The sequence below is a fragment of the Elephas maximus genome, chromosome 15 (assembly GCF_024166365.1).
Source record: "Elephas maximus indicus isolate mEleMax1 chromosome 15, mEleMax1 primary haplotype, whole genome shotgun sequence".
Taxonomy (NCBI): domain Eukaryota; kingdom Metazoa; phylum Chordata; class Mammalia; order Proboscidea; family Elephantidae; genus Elephas; species Elephas maximus.
The window spans coordinates 48,180,553-48,198,143 of NC_064833.1; the positions used below are offsets into that span (position 1 = coordinate 48,180,553).

Sequence of the window (17,591 nt, forward strand, 5' to 3'; positions counted from 1 at the left end):
CATCTCCATCAAGGACTAATAAATTCTATCTGACTCATACTTCCTAGACATTGTGGGAAATATTCAGAAGATATTAAAAACAATATTTCAATAAATTTTCCATTTCTTGAAATCACCACTTCAGACTCCACTACCATCCATGCATTTTCTTCATCCACATTGGTGGAGAATGTGTGAGAGTCAGAAGGTAAGGGGGCTTTTCAGTGTCTGAGCCCTGAGCCGGAATTCCAGTGCTTGTTTTTTTGTTATGTTAACATCTGGTACAGACGGTAAGTGGGGCTCTTATTACTGCTGACTCTGGCTTCTAAGAGATTGGCATTTTAAGTGTCTTCCTACTGGATTCCCTTCATACTCAAGCAACTTACGTCTTCCACTAGACCCCAGGGTTTCACTGACCCTAATGGACACAGTATAGAAAAAGGTTAGTTGAAATGTTATTCTTTCTTTTGGTATTCTAAGTGTCTACAAATTTCTGGTGAAAAGTAGACATTGTTGCTTTCAGCTATAAGAATAAGTATCAATTTCCAATATATTTCATGCAAAAGATACCTAGAAAAAAATTGAAAAATTTACCTCTTGTTGTAAGTATGTGAGGAAGGCTGCTAAAATAAAATTTTGGCAAGCCAAATCCACAACACAGAAAAAGAGTAGATCAAAGATAAGCAGGGTGGCTTCGTTTCCATAATACAGAACACTGCTGAAAGAATAACCTTCATCTATCAAAAAAGGAAAATGGGAATTTATAAGATAGAAATTAGAAATTTTAAAATAGAACAAATTTGTGATGAATTTCTGGTAGTAAAATTTGGATACTTAAACCGGTACGTATAGCACTCCACAGTTAAAAAAAAAAAAAAAGGGTATAAACTTGCTAATCTAAAGATTAGTGAACGAACTCTGCTCATAGAAAAGTTTAAACATTAGCATCAAGGGTTGGTAACTGCTAGTAATAGTTTAAGTATATTGTCAATCTCTTTGAAAGATCAGGTAGTGAATATCCTTTCTCTATTTCTTTATATAACTAAAGGCTAAATTAATCTCTGAAAGATAAAGTAAAAACAAAAAGGCAAAGTACAGAAATAGCACAAAGTGTGCTATAATTTGTGTCTCACACACACACTATACATATTTAAGTGTGTATCCGTGTGTATGTACATAAATACACAATCATTTGCTTCTTTATGGATGAAATTTCTCTGGAAATAAAAAGAAGACTGCTAACATTGACTGATGTCACTGACTGATAACACCGAGGGGGAAAGAGACTGGACAGCCAGGGACAAGAAAGTGAAACTTTCCATCATACAATCTATTTGAATTTTGAATCATGTGAATGTATTACCTATGCAAAAACAAATAAGATTAAAAATAAAACATAAAAGACTAATGTAGGCTCTAGATCAAATGTCACAAAATAAAACTTTCATCCCTCATCTCAAGTCCTCCCACTCCCAGCCAATGACCTTCTTCAAACACGACAGAGAGCACTGAGCACCTGCCATATATAGTTCAGCACCTCCTTCCCTCACACCAAGAAGTGCCCCAGCCATTCAGGTCACTTGGATTCAACAGCATCCAACAGCAGAGCACACGAACCTCCCCTCTGCACTAGTTCCCTCTGGGTCTTTGTTCCATCAAATATTATTCCTTTCCCTGTTTTTCAACTTTTCTCTAGATTGGCTCTTTTCATTTTACTAGAAATATGCTTAAGCTTCTTTCACCTTTAAAAAGAATTAAAAAACAAAAGCAAAAGCCAAAAACAAAATGTAAAAAAGCCTATTTTTCTTGATAATCTTCTCTGGTTACAAATCTCTCTTTCCTTTCCTTCACAGCCAAACTCCCTTAAAGAAAAGTTTACATTCACTCTTTACTTCCTTATGTCTCACTCAGTTTTCAATCAGAATTCTGGCCCTAGTACTCCATTATTTGGCCCTACTACTCCATAATGATAACCTTCTGTTTAGCTCTCATCTTTGTTGATTTCTTTGTGGTGTTTGATATGGATAATTCTTTTCCCTTAAGATGTTTCAGTAACCACCTATCTCTTTCACTGTTCTTTCTGAAATGCTTTTGTAAGCACCCTCAGCCCACTCTAATAGTCCTGTAAGGTTCTGTTTTAAAACATTGTCTCACTCCAAAAGAATCATCCTTTTTGGGATATGAACACCTTTTTACGATTCTGATGCAAGCTATGGACCCTTTTTACCAGGAAAAAAAAAAAAAAGAGTTCATGTATACAAATCTTGAACAGAACTTCAGGGAGGTCCAGAGAACCACTGAAGCTGTTCATGGATACTCAACTAATTGAGTATCCCTGTTTCACACAAGGAGCTAATTCAAAAATAAGAGAAGTCTTCATTTTCGTCTTTTCACCATAGCTTCCAGTCCTTCCAATATGCTTTTTTGTACCCCGTTCCCAAATAAGCCTGGAGTTGGTTTAGTAATGGGTAAGAAATTAGCTTATTACCTAATTGATTTTGCTAAATAAAGTAAAATAAAATACACATTAATAAAAACACACACACACACACATACACACATACACACATACAAGCCTGCTTTATACACTTACCTGGGTGATTGTTCACTACAATTGCTCTAACAACAATCTCACATGATGACGACTCCCAAGCTTATTGTGTGCCTTTACTTTCAAGTCCTTTATATTTAATACTTACTGGATATTTTGTCCTAGATATCCCAAAGGTATCTGAAGATAAAGCATACTAAAAACTAAATTCATCCTCTTTCCCTCAAAACCTGGCTCTCCACCTGCATTCTCTCAGTGAAAGGTACCACTAAACACCTCGTCATACATGCCAGAAATCTGGATATTTCTGAATACTCTCTCTTCTATCCCCTTTTTCCTTAACATCTCTGGAGTCCTTTCTACTTCTTCATCCTCACTGCTACTTCCTTAGTCCATATTCCCATCATCTCCTACCTGAATGATGATCGTTAGATTATTATAAAAGAAATAGTAACAACTTCCCTTTGCTGAGTACCTACTACGTGTCAGGTACTGTACTAGGCTCTTTATACATGATAACCTCACAGCAACCTTTAGAGGGTTATATTTAATTTTACATAGAGGACATTAAACTTCAGAAAGGCTAAGTAACTTTCTCAAGTTCACAAAACTAGTAAACAGTAGAGTCAGACTTTGAATCCAAAATCAAATGACTTGTGAAAGCTGTATTCTTAATGACTAAGTTATACTGTTACAGTCTTGGATCCTCTTAATTCAACCAAAAACACTACTAACAGAGTAATCCTTCCAATTTACAAATCAAATCTGCTTAGCATTCTTCAGTTAGCAGTGGTTTCCAAACTGTTTTGATCATGCATCCCTATCAAAATAAAATGGTGAGATGCACTCCCCAAATAATTACTGTTGCATATATTATAAATTTTTTGAAATATGCATTAAGAATGATGGAATTGGAAATATACAAATAGACATTTTAACATTATCTTCTCACACCTCAATGGATCAACTTGCACACCTCTTGTGGGGGGAAAAATATATATATATATATATATATATAAAACAAATGGTATACAGGATAAAGTGAAACTCCTTAGGGTATCAGATAAGGTCTTAGGGACTTAGTCTCTGCCCTCTCTGTCTTTCAAATATACTCTTTCTCAGTGTCCTACTTCATACCAGTCTTCAATGATGGAGCTCAAACAAGGCACTTTTCACACTTTTTTTGAAGGCTTTTGTCCCTTTCTGCACAAAAGTCTTTGCCTCTTTTACTTCCATTGACTCCCCTTGTTTGACAAACATCTATTTATTTTTTAAGACCCAGTTCAAGCTTCTCCATGTTGCCTCTTCTGGCTTCACCCTACACACCCAGTTAGATTTTCTACTCTCCTTTCTGTCCTTATTGTAACCTATGCCTTTATATCATTTCCATTCTTACCTACTTATACAACAGATTGGCTGTTATATTACAAGTGACATGTATACTTCCTTTTTAGTGGTAAGAAACTAGGTTTAGTCACTATTCCTGTCACAAATATCAGTGATTTTAAAGAATTTGCATAAAATGAAAATTAGATATTAATGATTAACCACAAATATTACATTTCTCTATGCATTTCACAAATGTGCCATTGGATGAACATGCCAATAAAATCTGAATTTTATGTTTTTGTTTACTATCTCTTCTATGTGTATTGTTGATTCTGAAATTCAACTTTTTTGATCCCCAATAGAACAGCTATCCAGCTACGGTCTTGTGACTTCCACAAAATAATTTAGTGAACTATGCAAATAATGTGTTTGTGGCCCACAAAGGGGATTGGACAGCCTACTAATAATGCAAATAAGGTGCATGGAAACCTTACGAGAATGGGACCATACACATAGGATGTATGGAACCCCAATGAGGGAATTGGTGAGTTTTGCCATGCCAAACCCAAAAAAACCAAACCCAGTGCCGTCAAGTCAATTCCAACTTACAGAGACCCAATAGGACAGAGTAGAACTGCCTCACAGAGTTTCCAAGGAGCGCCTGGCAGATTCAAACTGCCAGCCCTATGGTTAGCAGCTGTAGCACTTAACCACTACACTACCAGGGTTTCCTTTGCCATCCCACTAGGTTTAAAATGAGCCAATTGCAGAGGCTAGGAGGGGGGACCTCACTACCAACAAGAAGAATAGCCAGGAGTGGAGCACATCCTTTGGACCTACAGTCCCTACACTGAGAACCTTCTAGACCCAAGAGACAGAGTGACCAGTAACACTGTCAGTGGCAGTGGCATGAGACGGCAGGAACCAGGAGATTGGCATGGAACGATGCAGTCGGTTTCCCAGCCCACAGAGCCCGGTGGCTACAGCAGGCATGCTGATCCATGGAATTAGAGAGATAAGCACCTTCACGCAAGAGGCTTTCTGGCAGAATGGGGTGCTTCTGGGCACTTATCAGAGGAGCTGAGGAGCTGTGTGCCAGGGCAGAGGCCAGGCCAAGGGCCAAGGGAGAAGCCTGCTTGTGGTCATGGCCAAGAAGAAGCTGTCCTGATCTAAGAACTGTATCCTGAGTTATTCCTGTTACTTCCAACTTGATTCTGATCTTGAACTAATTGTAGCCTGTTACTTTCCTAATAAACCCATAACTATGAGTATGGTCTGTGAGTTCTGTGTGGTCACAACAGTGAATTATTGAACCCAGTGGAGCAGTACAGAGTGTTGTGGGAGGGACTGCTGGTGTAAGGACTGGTAAATGGTTGGTGAGAGGAGGTATGTCTGACCTCCACCTCACAGGAATCAGCTTTGGGATGATGCCGATAATGATCCCTCCCCTACCTTGAAGTCACAGGCACTCTGGAGCTACCACACCCTTCTTACATTATCTTTTATGTATTTGTTTCCTACTATATGGCATACTAAAATGCAACATACAGAAAACTACCATAATTCCATGAAGTTAAATTTCATTACTTCCTTTGTTTCTACATAAAATTAAAAGAAAAGTAGTAACTACAAGTATTTTCCCCCCCAGACTTTGAATGGTAATCAAGTTCATCAAAAGAATCTGAAGGATACCATTGTAGAAGATGCTCTTGTCCATCGGTTCCATGAATTCCATTCCAAGGATTCTTTCAAGAAGCAACTTGTCTTTTATAAAGTAGTCCATTTCCTTATGAACCTAATAGAAAAACAGAGTCCTTTAAAAACAACAGTGAAATAAATACGTTCTCATTACTAAAAAATCAGAAGAGTAAATAAAAAACGAGTAGTACACAGGGAAAATCTTTTCTTCAAAAAAGGCTGAATTTATAACACTGAACGTTATAACAAAGTTCTCTTCAGTAAAGTTTTAAATTTTAAATGCCCATGAGTAAGTACTTGGGGCTAGATATACTGAAAATCATTTTACAACAAGTTTTTCAGGAATTCAACCATAGCATAACACGAAGGATTTGAATAATGAGTAGTACGCTAATTATTTGGTAATTAGCTAAGAAAATTCCAATACAGATACACTTTAAGGGAATCATAATTGTGTTAACAGACATACAGCATTTCATCTTATTCTTATATAACCTAACTATGTCTGAGCCATATTAGGTAAATGAGTCCACTTTTTAAATAATATTTTCTTATTATTTATAATGTTATTTATGATTATATTATTTCTAAAGAATATAAATATAGGCTTATTTATATTGTTTAGAAATATCTTTCTCAAAAATCTCATTCTAAAGTATTATATTTGATAGCTGAAAAAGGGTTTTAAGGCCACTGACTTAACTGACTTAAAGAAATAATTGATGTTCTCACTTAACTTTTTAAAAATAACATTTTTATCCTAGCTTCAAATGTTGAGATACATACATGATCGATGAAGGAGCCAAGAAATTTATTCATAGTATGATATGCTTTTATACTCTGTTCAAAAGTACTTGCTGATGAACTCAACAGTCTAGCAGGGCCATTTTTCTAATGGGAAAAAGAAACAAGAATAAATGGAACGGCTTATGCTCTCGGTATTTTAACAGCATGAAATACTGGCAAAATACAAACCCTTGTTAGTGTCTCGTGAATTCTGTCATAGTGTTGTCTCATCTGGCTAGAAACTGCAATCTGAAAAGTCTGACCATCTGTGTTGGGTACCAAGCCTCTCTGGCTACACAAATTTTCCTGAAAAGTTAAAGAATTTAAATTAAAAGCAAGATTATAAAATTTTTGCCTACCTTAAAAACGAAAACAAAAAACTCAGCATTTTTTTTGGTTGGTATTACACATTACAAGATTCTGAAAAGCTAACTGCAATTTTAACTGAAATATATTTGAGAGCAAGAGATTTTATCATTATCCAAGATCCCCCCATCATCTAAAAAAAAAACTAGGTTTGACTAATTTCTACTTTGTCTTAATTCACACTTCTCTGCAGGTTTTTATGTCATCCCCTTTACTCTGCTCTATTAAAAAAAAAAATCTCATAGTTCATTTTACACCCATATTCTGAGCCTTCTTTATAATTAACCTTATTTGTTCTTTAATGCATGCCAAAAAGTCTAAGAATTAACTACTTTATTATAATTATAAATGGTCTTTTTTGTTTTTTTAAACATGTTTTAAAAGCTTCCTTAATTAATGCCAATAAAAATGTAGTGATATGTGACTCAACAGTTGAAGTTTTAGACCAGATATGCTTGCCAAGAATTGAATTCAGACAACCACAAACACATAAACTTTTGCCCTCCCCTATGACCTATCCAATTTGCATGGATGCTTCAAGGCTCAGCTCAAGTTCTCTTACACCTCCACTGAGCCTATTCACTCACTCTAGAGCTTAATACTCTAGAGCTTAATTCTCCTTCTTTGTCTAAATCTAATCTGCAAACACAATACAGCAGTTCGCTTTCTACAGACTCAAAGAAAGTCTACAGGTACTGAATTACTCTATTAAAAAAAATTCTCTATTACAAAAGTACATGCCGTTGTAAAGAATTTATAAACTATGGAGAGGTACAAAAAAGAAGGAAAAAGAAAAAACCTCAACACCCAGAGATACAGATACTTTAAGGTATTTCATTTGCAGTCATCTTCCTAGATATATACATATAGGTAGGAAACCCTGGTGGCATAGTGGTTAAGTGCAACAGCTGCTAACCAAAGGGTCGGCAGTTCAAATCCACCAGGCCCTTCTTGGAAACTGTGGGGCAGTTCTGCTCTGTCCTATAGGGTCGCTATGAGTCAGAATCAACTCGACGGCACTGGGTTTGGTTTTCGGATTTTTATACATATAGGTAGAATAAAATTGTAATCAAACTGATTTCTAAAATTTTCACTTAAAGTTATATTCTGAGCAATTCCCCCATGTCATTAAATATTCTATAAAACTTGATTTTTAACATTTACCTAAGATTTCACTGTAAAAGAAAATCAGTTTATTTCACATTCTCTCATTTTTATGTACTTTTTTGCCATTATAAACAGCCCTGTGAAGAACCTGAACCTTAATTAGCTGTTTACATTGCTAATTATTTTCTCGACTTAGATTCAAAGCATTAATGAATCAAAGTATGAACTCTTAAAAAAAGCTCTTCCTATCTATTGTTTTCCTTTTACACTTAAAAGTTTATAAAAACTTACCCTGACACCAGTAGTTTTGTGGGTACTCATTTCACTGTGTCCTTATTGTTACAAAGTATTGGCTTTTTGAATAAGTTTGTTAATTTGAAGAGAAAAAACGTATTTCTTTATTTGTGAGTTAAACATCTTTCAGGAGTTTATTAAGTCTCTTCTGTTTCATTGTTTATGCATTTAAAAAATATTTTGGTTATTTCTCCATTAAAAAAAATTTTTACACAAAACATTGCTCCTAATGTTTTAAATTTAATGTCTTATTGACTTGTATGAGCTTTAAAATTGTTATCAATATCTTTGCCACTTTTGTTACAAGCATTTTACCCAAATTTGCTTTGTCTTATTTATACGATTGTTGGATATGTGAATGTTCATTAATAAAATAATGTATTATTTTTGATGCTTTCTATTCCTTATGCTTAGAATATCATCCCACAATCTGAAATATTCTTTTCTAGATTTTTATGGTTTCATTTTTTACATTTAACTTTCCAATCCAGGGGTAATTTCTAATAGTGAATCAACTGATCCAGTTTAACGTATTAAATAAATAGTACTTTTCTGACATGCCATTATTACATATTAAATTCATAACAAATCATAGGTATAGCCCCTTATCACTAAATCCTCTTGGTTTTCCTCTTAAGTGTATCTTTTTCTTTTTAAAATTTTATTATGGAAATTTTCAAACATATACAATAGAGAGAATGTTAAACCACCCATCACTCAGCTTTAACAATTACCAACATTTTACCAATTTTATTTCATCTATCCTCCCAACTTTTTTTTTCTCGTAGCAATTTAAAGCTTACCTTTTAGCTTAGCCATTGTTATTTCATCTGTAAATACTTTAGTATACAGTAAGTCCCCAGGTTACAAATGTCCAAGTTATAGACAACTCAAACTTGTCCTTTAACGTCACACAAATTTGACCTCACTTTGAAGTAAGTGAACCAACCTCTACTTGCAACAAATCTTTTATCAGAATCACCTTCACTTGCTGAGTGTTGGTTTTTAGAGCCAATACGCTGATTAAAAGGCTTTGGAGCCTTTTCTTGTACTAAAACCAAAAAAACAAAAAAACCCGTTGCAGTTGAGTAGATTCCTATTCATAGCAACTCTATAGGACAGAGTAGAACTGCCCTATAGGGTTTCCAAGGCTGTAAATCTTTATGAAAGCAGACTGCCACATCTTTCTCCCACAGAGCAGCTGCTGGGTTTGGTTGGCAGCTGAGTGCTTTAACCACTATGCCACCAGGCCTCCTTCTTACACTAAAAAAGAAAAAAACTCATGTAGTTGAGCTGATTCTGACTCATAGCGACTCCATAGGACAGGGTAGAATTGCCCCATAGAGTTTCCAAGGAGCAGCTGGTGTATTTGAACTGCCGACCTCTTGGTCAGCAGCTGTAGCTCCTAACTACTATGCTACCAGGGCTCCTCTTAAAGTAAGGCTAAATAAGAGCCATACACACCTGTTCAAACTTACCTACAAATCCTAAAGGCCCAGTTAGAAACAGATCTTGTTTGTAACTCGGGGACTGCCTATGTATCTCTAACTAATAAAAAAAAAAAAAAACCCAAAAAGTCATTGCTGTTGAGTCAGTTCCGACTCATAGCGACACTATAGGACAGAGTAGAACTGCCCCCACAGGGTTTCCAAGGAGCGCCTGGTGGATTCAAACTGCCGACCTTTTGGTTAGCAGCCAAACTCTTAACCACTAAGCCACTAATAGGGACTTAAGAAATAAATAAATAACCACTATGCCCTACCATACCTAACAAAATTAATAATTCCTCAATACAATCTAATATTTAGTCCATTAAATTTTGCAGACGTTTTCAAAGATTTTTTAAAAGATAGTTGTTTGTTTCAATGAGGATCCAAACAAAGTTTACATATTGCATTCGATTGTTGTTTTTTACATCTGTCACTAACAGTTCTCTCTTCTACCACCACCATCCCTCCTTTTCTTTTCATGTCATTGATTTGTTGGAGACACCGGATCTTTGTGCATTTGTAAAACATCCTACATTCTGGCTCTGGCTGATCGCTTCCTCATGGTGTTAATTTGCCCTCCTATCCCCCTGTATTTCCTGTAAACTGGTGGTAAAAACTAAACATTTGATTATATTTAGGTTCAATTTTCTTAGGCAAGGATACTTCGTGGTCGATGCTATATATTTCCTACTACATTATAGCAGGAATCACATAATGCCAAATTTTCCCATTTTCACTTATAGTAAGATTGATTCAGTGTGTTCAGGTTATGTCAAACGAAGCCCTCATTATAAAGTTCCCTGCCAACATTCACTTAATTGTTTTAGCATCCACTGATGATTGTGGCTTATATTCATGAATCCATTAAACAAAAACCAAACCAAGCCTACTGCTGTTGAGTCAATTCCAACACATAGCGACCCTACAGACAGAGTAGAACTGCCCCATACGGTTTCCAAGGGGTAGCTGGTAGATTCAAACTGCCAACCTTTTGGTTAGGAGCCAAACGCTTAATCACTGCACTACCAGGGATCCATTAATCCATTAGGCATTGCAAAATGGTGATTTTATAACTTATAATTCCTTCTACTTTCTTCTATAAAGAAGAACTTACCCTCATGAGTTATTTGGTTACTCTAAAATATAGTCCATACAGGAGCTGGAGGATAAAATTTTATTTTTTCCCTTTCTCAATGTTCAGGGTAATGAGTTGGTAGCCTAGCAACTTTCAAAAGTGATCAATAAAAATTATTTTTAAAGTAGTATTAAAATTTTTAGATTAAGAAAAGAGACCCCATCTCTCAAATTAAAGACAAAAACGTAAACTCCATTCATACCGCTTCTCTTTTCAGATTCATATTCATCTCTTCCATGTTAGTGTCTGCATGCCCATGTACTGATCTACCATGGACATAATACCCAAAACATCTGTGGGACAGAAGAAACACTGATATCTATGAAAAGAAAAAAAGGAGCAATTAGTAACCTACCTGTAAAACAAACAAAAAAATTAAGTTTTTCTTGAAATTGTTTTCTTTTTCCTTAAATAATAAGGACTGGATTCTTGGAAAATAAATGAAGAGGGTAATAAGGCAATAGTGAAATTTTTAAAAAGTTGATAGAAAGGGAATAGAAGATATTTTCTAAGAAAAGAAGAAATTGGGTTGATACATGAAAAATTTTCAGGGACCCTGAGCTGAACTCTTTGGGGGCATAAGGAATTCATAATTAAGAAACTACGAATTAAAAAGGAAAAGCTAAGGTGGCAAGTATTAACTTGGAGCTGATTATAACTATCTCTGGAATTAACAGCCAGTGGAAAATGAGACTAAAATCCAATCATCCCAAATCACTTTTAAAGCCTCTTTTAACATACTCATAACCTTTAAAAAGGGAAAAATAACGGTTGCAAGACAAAGCCAGAAAGTACTTACATTGCTCATACAGCATAAATCAACGAACTGTCGAATTTTATCTTCTATAAATCTCTCATAAAAAACAGCAAAGAACATGATCTGAAACATTAAGCCAAGTTCATGCTTATTAGCTTTTAGGATTTTAATTTTCTTTTATAGCCACACTGCAGTCTCTTAAAAAGAAAAAAGTTCCAACCAAGAATACAGGGCCCCTCTAATGACTCCTGTGGGATAAAATCCTACACATCATTTCTGAACCCTCAGCCAAAGGAAGGAGAATTTTGGAACTGTGTTAAGATTCATTTAGAGAACCTATTTTTAATTTTAAAAACTTTTCTGTATCATTAAAACAAAATAGGATAAACATAGAGGAAGAAAGGAAAGGGCTTTAAAAAATGTAGAATAAACTAACATATTAACAGTCCAATTTATATCTGATTTTGCAATTTTATCCATCTTCTAAATTCCAGGAGGTATTAGAAAAGTTTCTGCTTTTCAAATTAATCTCCTGTGACAGAATAGCACATGACAAGCATATATTAAGTATTCTATTTCAACTACAGATGTGTTAAATGTTCAAATGGAATGGTTTCAAAAGTTTTCTTAGTAATACAAAAATGGAATTTTATTAAAAAAAGAAAAAAAAAAAGTTTGCATCATAGACCTTCCCTCTCAACTATGCTTCTGAAAAAGATGTTCTGTAACCACGCTATTTAAAGCTGTCCCTGCTGTTGCCCCTATTCCTAACCTCCACTCCCCTTACCTCCATTTACTTTCTATCTCATCTCTGCTGATTCCCTTCAAAGCACTGTCATAGCCTTTAACTTGTTTTTGTTACAGTATATGTGTGAGCATGAGCTCAGCAGTGCCTGGTATATAAAATGGACTCAAATACGTGAATGAATAAATAATGAACCTACAGCAGCCAGAAACCCTGGTGGCATAGTGGTTAAGAGCTACGGCTGCTAACCAAAAGGCTGGTGGATCTAACCCACCAGGCACTCTTTGGAAACCCTATGGGGCAGTTCAACTCTGTCCCATAGTGTTGCTATGAGTTTTATGGCAGCCAATCACTGAAAAATTTTCTGAAACACTGTGTCTACATTTTTCTATCTATCCGCCACTAGGATGGCTGACATTAAAAATAAGTAAATAAAAATAAAAACTAAAAAGAAAAAAAAATACGGAAAATAACAGGTGTTCGAAATGATAAGAAATTAGAACCTTCATCCATTGCTGATGGGAGTGCAAAATGGTACAGTTGCTGCAGCAAACAGTTCAGCGGTTCCTCCGAAAGTTAAACACTGAACTTCCATATGACCTAGCAATCCCAATTCTAGGTATACACCCAAAAGAATTTAAAAGAAGGAAGGCAAACAGAAACTTGCACACCAGTGTTCACTGCAGCACTATTCACAACAGCCAAAAGGTGGAAGTAACCTAAATGTCCATCAACAGATAAATGGATAAACGTGATATATACATAAGTGGAGTATTACTCATTGATGAAGAGAAACGAAGTCCTGATACACGCACAACATGAACCTTGAAAACACTATGCTGAGTGAAATCAGTCAGTCACAAAAAGACAAGTATTGTATGATCGCACTTATAAGGAACAGACAAACATGCAGTTACCAAAGGTTATGGGTGGTTAGAAGTGGGAGGGAGTAGGGACAGTGGAGTCATGGTCTAGGAGGCAATGAGTTTCTGCTAATGGTGGTGGAATAATTTGGAAAAGGACAGTGGTGATGGTTGCACAACATGAAAGACATAGTCATTGCCACTGAATTGTCCGTGTAAAAATTGCTGAACTGGCAAATGCTTTGTTATATATATTTTTATCACAATAAAAACCGAAATAAATAGGCTGTTTTAGGCAGATATTTATTAGTCAGGCTATGGGAAAGTTAACCTGGTCTCTCTAGAAGTCCCTTCACTGCCAGTTTCAAAAGTTTAAGAAATTTGTGATCAAACAGGTTTTTTTTCCTTTCATGCTTCTTTCTTTTCCTTTTATTTTTAGCTTTTAAAAAGATAAGAAAAGTAAGCATAGGAAAGATACTCTCCTACAGCCATGAGACCTCAGGCTAAAAAGATTTATTTTAGTTTCAGTCATTTCAGTAAACATTTCAAATAAATGTTCCCAAGGGGTACTGACAATTTGAACGAGATTTTATGATACATAAGTAAATGCAAACAGAAAGTTATGTTTCAAAAAGAAAATATGAAAGGTAGTTCAGTCATCCCTGTAGTTAAATATAAACAAGGAGTCTTTCCTATGACCAAAAAGCTAAGACTCTGAAAGACTCTTCATAGCCTCACTATCGATAAGGACATGAACTCTGAAATAAGACTGTCTATATTCAAATTCCAGTTCTACCAAAGCTGCATAACTTTGAGTAATTTAACATTTCTGTGCCTCAGTTTCATCTGTAAAATGAGGGTGCTTGTAGAACCTATCTCTAAGGGTTGTTATAAAGATTATGTGTAAAGCAATTAATTAGCAAGTTACTGGCTTATAATATTATATAAGAATTAGCTATTACTGTCATCCTTGTTACAGCCTTCTTTCTGCTACAGAAATTAGAATTTGGTCAATATTTGAGGTTAATTACTATGTAAACAGGGTTATAAATAATCTCTTCCTACCTGTATAATGCCAATGACTAGCCAAAGAGCAGAGGACACTGCATATCTCAAAATGCGGCTATAAGGAGCTATGTAGCTGGACGGGCTTCTGGAAAGACTAGAGGATGGGTCCATTAACGCTAAGTTCTTGAATCCCACAACCTGGAGTAAAAAGGAAAAATTATGACTTAAACAGACATGGATAAAGAGAACTCCTCTAGACTGAAAATGGGTTACTCTCCCCTACTCCTCACCTTGAAAAACTATGAAGTATTCAATGAGTACATACAGAACATCTAGATAAAAATCATTATTATCCAGTATTTTAATTCCAAAGTATTTAGTTTTTTTTTTTTTTAGTTACAGAACCTCAACAATCTAAGTAGTTAATTAATTTGGTATTCTCATCAATGTAACTAAGGACCAAATATTCGACGGCAATGGTTTTTTTTTTTTATCATACATGTGGACAAAGCAAGAGAGCTCAAAAAGTTCTGTCAAAAGAACAAAGCTTTCTCCTTCAGTAAACTAGCAGTGAATCTAACCAACAACCAGTATTTCATGAATATTTAACACGTGCCAGATATCATGGTAAATATGCTTTTATACTTTTAAAACAGTGTTTTCCAAAATTTCTTCTAAGGGAGGTACCTTCTTTGATAAAAGGGAGCCACGGTTAAATAAATTTGGTTTGTACATTATTCTACATGCCTCCCTCCCCTCACGGGGCAACGGCTCTGAGAAGCCTTCACAGTAAGGGAAACTTGCTGACTTTATTTAATACAATGTTTTCCAAATTTACGTGATTGCAAAATTTCTTTTTTCATGTAACAACTTTGCAAGTTCCACAAAATACCCTTAGGGACTATTACTTTGAATGAATGCTTAAAGTATTGCTCAGAATATTTAAAATCCCCAGGGACAAATTTTTCTCCTGGTTGAAAAAAAAAAATGGTGCCGGGGAAGAGCGTGAAAGGAAGGAAACAGAGACAGAAGAAGTAAGGAAGACACATAAACATTTAAGAGTTAATAATTCATATTTAACCTTATTTAAGCAGCCAATTCTTGACAAAACCTGTCACCCATATAAACGATTTCCATGTTTTAGTCTACACTCAGTACTGAATACTTCCTTCAGTAATTCCAACCAGGTTCCTAACTGTAAATGTATCATAAGCATATATCCATTTATTTCATCTTGTTCGGCTGAGGTCCCTGCTATTAGCACAGAACACACTCCATAGTAGATGTTCAATAGTAATTTGCTAAAATATTTCAAGCTTATAATAGTTCTTTTTTTTTTTTTTTTTGTAAATAATAGTAGTTCTAATGCAGGGGTGAGAATATGAAATATGGAGAGAGCTTTTTCAAAACAGAAACACCTGGGCTCGTATCAGAACTACTCAATTAAGCCCAATCTCTAGGGGTGAATCCAGGCAAGGGCATTTTGCAGAAGCTCTCCCAGAGATTCTGATTCAAACCAGTGGTTTAAAAGACACTTTTTTTTTTTTATTTTAACAGTATGATAATAGTATTTTAACCTTTAGAAAACTCATCTGCTGTCATGGAAACTGAGCTGGAATTCTATTAAGTCAATATTTACGAGGTACCCATATATTGCATATAATTACATCGAACCATTTATACCTCCAAAAAGAAGATGACAGTAAGTACTTGAAAGAGTGGATTAATTTTTCTCACAGTCTGAATTTCATTCCATTCATTCGCTACAAAATACGTTCTCCATATGCTTACGGGAACAGTAGCACTCCTTACACCACCCTCACCTGGTGAGAGAGAAAAATGAAAGGATTCCACCTTCTTTGCTTTGCAAATGTAATTAAAGAATTTTGCTAAAAACGGTTATTTCAGTTACCTTCAACAGCTTTAAGAACCTTTCCTTTAGGTCGCTCCCAGTCAATAAAGAATATGTCTATGGTAACCTGGGATATGAGCTTCTGCAGAAATTGTAGAGCCTGCAAAGGACAATAAAACAGCTGAAAAGTATCAGCATTATGTCTGCTTATGAAAATAGTATTGATTCGTTTGGAAACAAACATAGTGTAACCACAAGAATATATAATTTTCCCCAAATTCACAGAATTTTCACACACATATTAATTCGCTACCCCTTTCTCCTTTTCTTAAAATACAGATATGAAAGAAGAGATACACTACCTCCTCCTGACACAGAAGGACTGGCATAACTGCTCTCCTTCCCAAGGTTTCCAGAAGCATGCTTTGTTTTCTAGATCAACTGGCATTCTTTCTATGGAAAGATGTTTTCACTGTAACTTGCTTGTCCTAAATAAGGTTCTAGGGTGCTCTCACAGTCTTTTTTTCTATCTATGGTATTTTTTTTTTTTTTTATGGTATTAAGACTTCAGATTTTTTTTTTTTAAATACACATCTTTTTCATTCACAGAAGTAGTGCTATGGATAGAATTGTGTCCCCCCAAATACGTACTGTAAACTCTAACCTCTCTGCCTGCGGTTATAATCTCATTTGGCAACGGGCTGTCTTTTATTATGTTAACAGCTAGGATTAGTGTAGAATGTATCTTGAGTCAATCTCTTTTGAGATATAAAAGAGATTAAACACATGGGAAAAAAAAAATTTTTTTTTTTAGCAAGCAGAGATGGGGGAAGAGATACGCCAAGCCACATGAAGATCAAGCAGGAGCAGAGGCGACAGAAGGAAAAAGCCTTCTCCCAGCCTCCTAAACTGTGAGAAAATAAATTTGTTTGTTAAAGCCACCCACGTGTGGTATTTCTGTTATAGCAGCACTAGATAACTGAGACAAGAAGTGTGTATAAACTGAGGCATGCTACCCAGTAGATGCACAACTGAGCAACAAGGACAAAGACCTAAGTACGAGATGATTCCTCTTCTCAAGGAGCTCAGTTCAGACGGAAAGCAGACACCTAATAATAACAACACAATGCAATGAGTGCTACCACAGAGGTGTGTAAAGGCTTCACATACATTGATGGGGGGTCGCTGAAGCATGGGGAGGGGTTGCCTTGGGAAGAAGAGGAAAGGAATATGGAAAGAGAGAAAACAACTAAGATTTCACTACTTTACCCAGGTATTTGCCCTCAAATAACACACATAAAACTCATGCCTGAAGGCATTTTATCCCCATTGTGACTACATCATCAGGCTTTAAAGAACAAAGTCATACAATAAAATACTATTTTATCAAATTGGTTATAACTCATGATAATCCAAACATACTTATGGCTTCTTTGGAAAAATTATTTAAGGCAGATTTTCAGAATGAGACAGCTACTACAAATAAAAGTAGACTTTCCATGTAAAATAAAATAATTCATGCTTTCTTTTAAAACCAAAGTGATTTTACACCAAAGATTCTGAAAGCACTTTGAAGACTTATTAGTTTATTAGCAGGTCTCTTTTAAATTTGGTAACCTGTCCTCTGAAAA

The 17,591-nt window shown here is 35.4% G+C and overlaps 1 protein-coding gene across 5 annotated transcripts in view; it reads right to left on the minus strand.

Moving 5' to 3' along the window:
• Positions 1-17,591, minus strand: part of TMEM67 (transmembrane protein 67) — a 65,514-nt gene that overhangs the window by 13,294 nt on the left and 34,629 nt on the right. For all 5 annotated transcript variants that reach the window (XM_049854009.1, XM_049854010.1, XM_049854011.1 and 2 more), the window contains exons 19-27: positions 16,021-16,120; positions 15,792-15,931; positions 14,166-14,306; positions 11,535-11,615; positions 10,938-11,054; positions 6,533-6,649; positions 6,344-6,448; positions 5,552-5,654; positions 574-716 (exon numbers count right to left, since the gene is read on the minus strand). In XM_049854009.1, the coding sequence (XP_049709966.1) occupies positions 574-716; positions 5,552-5,654; positions 6,344-6,448; positions 6,533-6,649; positions 10,938-11,054; positions 11,535-11,615; positions 14,166-14,306; positions 15,792-15,931; positions 16,021-16,120 (1,047 nt within the window). The remainder of the gene's footprint in view (positions 1-573; positions 717-5,551; positions 5,655-6,343; positions 6,449-6,532; positions 6,650-10,937; positions 11,055-11,534; positions 11,616-14,165; positions 14,307-15,791; positions 15,932-16,020; positions 16,121-17,591) is intronic.